Here is a 4,113-nt window from a genome sequence, read left to right as displayed (position 1 = left end):
TGTGCTTGAGATTGACTCAGGGCTTTGTGCTTGTTAAGTAAGCATTCTACCACTAAACTACATCCCTAGCCATTCAAGTCATATTTTTTTTCTTTTAAAAATATTTATTAATTTTATGTGTATGAGTGTATTGCCTGCATGTATGTGAGTGCACCCGTGTCGTGCAATGCCGGGAGGTCAGAAGAGGGCTTCAGATTCCCCTGGAACTGGAGTTAAGTATGGTTCGTAGCCACCATGTGGGTGCTGGGAATCGAAACTGGGTCCTCTGCAAGAGCAGTCAGTGATCTTAACCACATGGGTGCACTTACCTACAGGCAGGCAATACACTCATACACATAAAAATAAAGTATTTTTAAAAGATATTATTATAGCAAGTGAAATACGAACTGCCACAAAGACTATCTGGTTCCATTTCCACAGGTACCTTGAGCAGTCAACTCAAAATAGGATAGGGAGAGGAAGACAGGGGAGGGGGTTATCATTTATAAGGTATAGAGTTTCAGTTTTACAAAATGAAAAAGTTCTAGAGATGTACATGATGGTGGTTGCACAACAATGTGAATGTCCGAGTAGCCCTGAACTGTATACTTCAAAATGGTTAAAAAGGATCTGGGTGTGATGTTGCATGCCTGTAATCACAGCACTTGGGAGGTAATAGCAGGGGAATCTTCACAAGTTTGAAGACAGCCTTGGCTACATAGTGAATAGTATCAGGCTAGCCAGGGACATGTAGCAAGACCTCATATCAATAACAACCTCCAAAACAAAACAAAACCCTAACCAAACAACAATAAAAAACAGGCTAAGATGATAAATTCTACATTCCACACATTTTATCATTTAAAGCTTTCCTATATTACATAGTGAAATGTATACCCAATTTAATGAATAATTATAAAGCAAATATATGTGTAATGTAGTTCAAGAAATATTATCAGAGGGTACCCCATGTCTCTTCTCATCACAAACCTCTTCCTTTGTAACCACTACCACAATTAAAATTTTCTCTTAAAAATCAGATTGTGGGGGCTGGAGAGATGGCTCAGTGGTTAAGAGCACTGGCTGTTCTTGCAGAGGACCCAGGTTTGATTCCCAGCACCACATGGTGGCTAATAGACATCTGTAACTCTAGTTTCAGGGGACTCTGATGCCCTCTTCTGACCTCCACTGAAGTTGCATGACAGGGGTGCACTTATACCCATGCAGACATTATACTCATACACATAAATAAAATAAAAAAATAAAATATACACATAAATAGAATAAAAATGATAAAATATTTTTAAAAGATTGACAATTTTTTATTTAAAGAAAATCAGATTAGGAGCTGGAGAGATGGCTCAGTGGTTAAGAACACTGGTTGTTCTTGCAGAAGACCTGGGTTCGAATCCCAGTACCCACATGGCAGCTAACAACTGTCTGTAACTCCAGTCCCAGGGGATGCAACAGCCTCTTCTGACTTCCGCAGGCATTGCACAATACCGGTGCACTTACATACATGCAGGCAATACACACATACACATAAAATAAAAATAAATAAAATTTTTTAAAAATCAGGGGTTTAAGAACACTGTCTGCTTTTCCAGAGGACCTGGGCTTGATTTTTAGCAACCGCATTGTAGCTAACAACCATCCTAACTCCAGTTCCAGGGATCGGATACCCTCTTCAGGCTCCGATGACTTTGGGCGACATGGTCGCACTTATAAACATACAGGCTCATACAGTCATACACAAAAATATAAATACAAAATAAAAAAAAATAAAAGATTGTAAGCCAGGCATGGCGGCCCACACCTTTAAACTCAGCACCGGGGAGGCAGAGGCAGGTGGATCTCTGTGAGATTGAGGCCAGCCTGGTCTACATAGCAAGTTGCAGGCCAGCTGGGGCTACAGGGAGACCCTGTCTCAAAAAGACCAAAAAAAAAAGACCGAAAAACAAATCAGATTGTAATGATAATGTAGCATAAATTAAATGAACAGCACAAACTGTCACGATACCTTTAAATTCCAATGTTTTCTATAAATGCAAAACAAAAAGTTAAAAAAAACCAAAACCTTAAAAAGTTTAAAGTCTTCTTTCTCCCTTTCACTCTTGAAACTCTTCGCATTCTAAGACCTACTTTGGTTCCACATTTGACCTCACCTGCAGAGTTTAAAAAAATCTTCCATGTAGATTTTCATTCCTCCCTCTCTGCCTTGCCTCCACTACAAAGAAACAATGATTTAAACCCTTTGTGCCCTTTTAGAAAATTACACAGATACCCCATTGTGGAACCCTATAATCCCCTTCGTGGAAAGGAAGAGATTAACATATGAATACAAAGCAAAATGAATCCAGAATACAAAACGATCTACTGAGTTGTGAAGCTCTTGTATTCTTAAAAATGTATTTATTTCTTTTTGTATTGCCCCTTTAGTGGTCTCAGGGTTAAGGGAATTGAGCTTCCCCCTCCAGTTACCCGGAAAAGGATTTAAAAAAAAAAAAAAAAAAAAAGCCAACAGATTCTAGGAGGTGCAAAACCAACAGATGGCTTCTAGAGCCAGTGGAATCGTCAGTGGAATCTGCTACGCTCGACATCAGCTTGCTTGCCGCTGAGGAGTGTAGAAAGTGCTGTTCGGTAACTGCGTGGTGAAGGAGAGAAAGCGACAGCAGAGAGAGCCATAATGCTGACGTTGAAGGCCCGGCCCTGCGAGGTTGCATAGGGTAAGTGGCGTTGGCCAGGAGGCAGTGGCGAAGGGGAAGGAAAGAGATTTGGGCTAGGGGCGGGGCTTGACGCGCAGCGTGGCTCCTGATTGCTGGAGCACGGCTGCCAATCTTGCAGATCCGCTCGCCTAACCAGTGCGCTGGCGAGACGCGCTCAGATATACTGAGCGGGCGCTGAGCAGCAGTCTCAGATCCTGACGGTGCAGCAGCCCGCAGCCTCAGCCAGGGAGTCCCAGCCGCTTTCAATGGAGGAGAAGCCCGGCCAGCCACAGCCTCAGCACCATCACAACCACCACCATCCGCACCATCACCCCCAGCAGCAGCAGCAGCAGCAGCAGCAGCAGTCGCAGTCGCACCACCATCACCATTATTATTTCTACAACCACAGCCACAACCACCACCACCACCACCATCACCAGCAGCCTCACCAATACCTGCAGCATGGAGCCGAGGGCAGCCCCAAGGCCCAGCCTAAGCCTCTGAAACATGAGCAGAAACACACCCTCCAGCAGCACCAGGAAACGCCGAAGAAGAAAACAGGTCTGGGAGGGAGGGCGGTGGGGGAAGGGGCCTGAGGGTGGGGGACGCGGGGATGGGGGTGGGGCTAGGCGTGAAAAGCGCGGCCGGGGTCTCGGGTGCATCCCGCGAGGCCGGGGTGCCCCCTTTCATTCTTCGCGGGCGCGGGCCGCGCGGTGGGGACCGCAGCGCCCTCGCCTCCTCCCCAGCATGGGAGCGGCCTGGGCCGGCGTGACCTTCCCGGCCCCCGCCCAGGCTGGAGGCAGACCCACTGTCGGCCTCAGAAGGCCAGCCTCTCCTGCCCTCTCCCGTTCACCTTCTGCGGCCCTGAAGTTGCCTTAATGGGGGGCTCTGGGAAGGGGCAAAACTCGCCGCCCTCAAGAAAACCCCCTCGAGCTGCTTGCACTTCAGGCCCAGAATCGCGACAAGGGTGGTGTCGCGAGACCCTCCTGCGGGCGGCCAGGGCCGGTCTGGGGCTGAGTTGAGGAAGCGTCCTCCCTCACCCGCCACCCGAGCCCACCTGTGGCCCTGGGGTTGGCCGTCTAGGGGGGCGGCTGGGGACCCCTCGTCCCTTGGGTCATTTCCATCCTCAAACGCCCTTCTTGGATGCCTGACTCCGCGGTCTGGCCGCGAGGCTCCTCCCGAGGCCCGCGCCCCGGGCCCGCTCCCCCCAGAGCCGGCGCGGCTGGAATGTTCTCTCCTCCTCGCCGGGCCGCTTCCTGTCCGCCATGTTGGAAGCCGATTCCTGTCACCGACTCCGGCCCGCTGAGGAGCGGGAGGGGGGAAGGGTGCCGAGGGGCACACGGCGCTCCGGGACCAGTGTCCCGGGTCCTCTCGTGGCCGTCTCCGGGTCCCCCCGCACTGCGGGCCGCCCCCCCCCGTCCCGGGCGCC

The 4,113-nt window shown here is 49.6% G+C and overlaps 1 protein-coding gene across 1 annotated transcript in view; it reads left to right on the top strand.

Moving 5' to 3' along the window:
- Positions 1–2,746: 2,746 nt before the first annotated feature.
- Nufip2 (nuclear FMR1 interacting protein 2) overlaps positions 2,747–4,113 on the top strand; it is a 35,039-nt gene continuing 33,672 nt past the window's right edge. The window contains exon 1 of the mRNA XM_008828715.3: positions 2,747–3,245. Within this exon, the coding sequence (XP_008826937.1) occupies positions 2,951–3,245 (295 nt within the window). The 5' untranslated portion in view covers positions 2,747–2,950. The remainder of the gene's footprint in view (positions 3,246–4,113) is intronic.

Source organism: Nannospalax galili, unplaced genomic scaffold, assembly GCF_000622305.1.
Source record: "Nannospalax galili isolate Female #2095 unplaced genomic scaffold, S.galili_v1.0 scaffold212, whole genome shotgun sequence".
Lineage (NCBI taxonomy): Eukaryota > Metazoa > Chordata > Mammalia > Rodentia > Spalacidae > Nannospalax > Nannospalax galili.
Note: the sequence above shows the minus strand (reverse complement) of the source record. Positions and strands in the feature narration are given on the sequence as shown.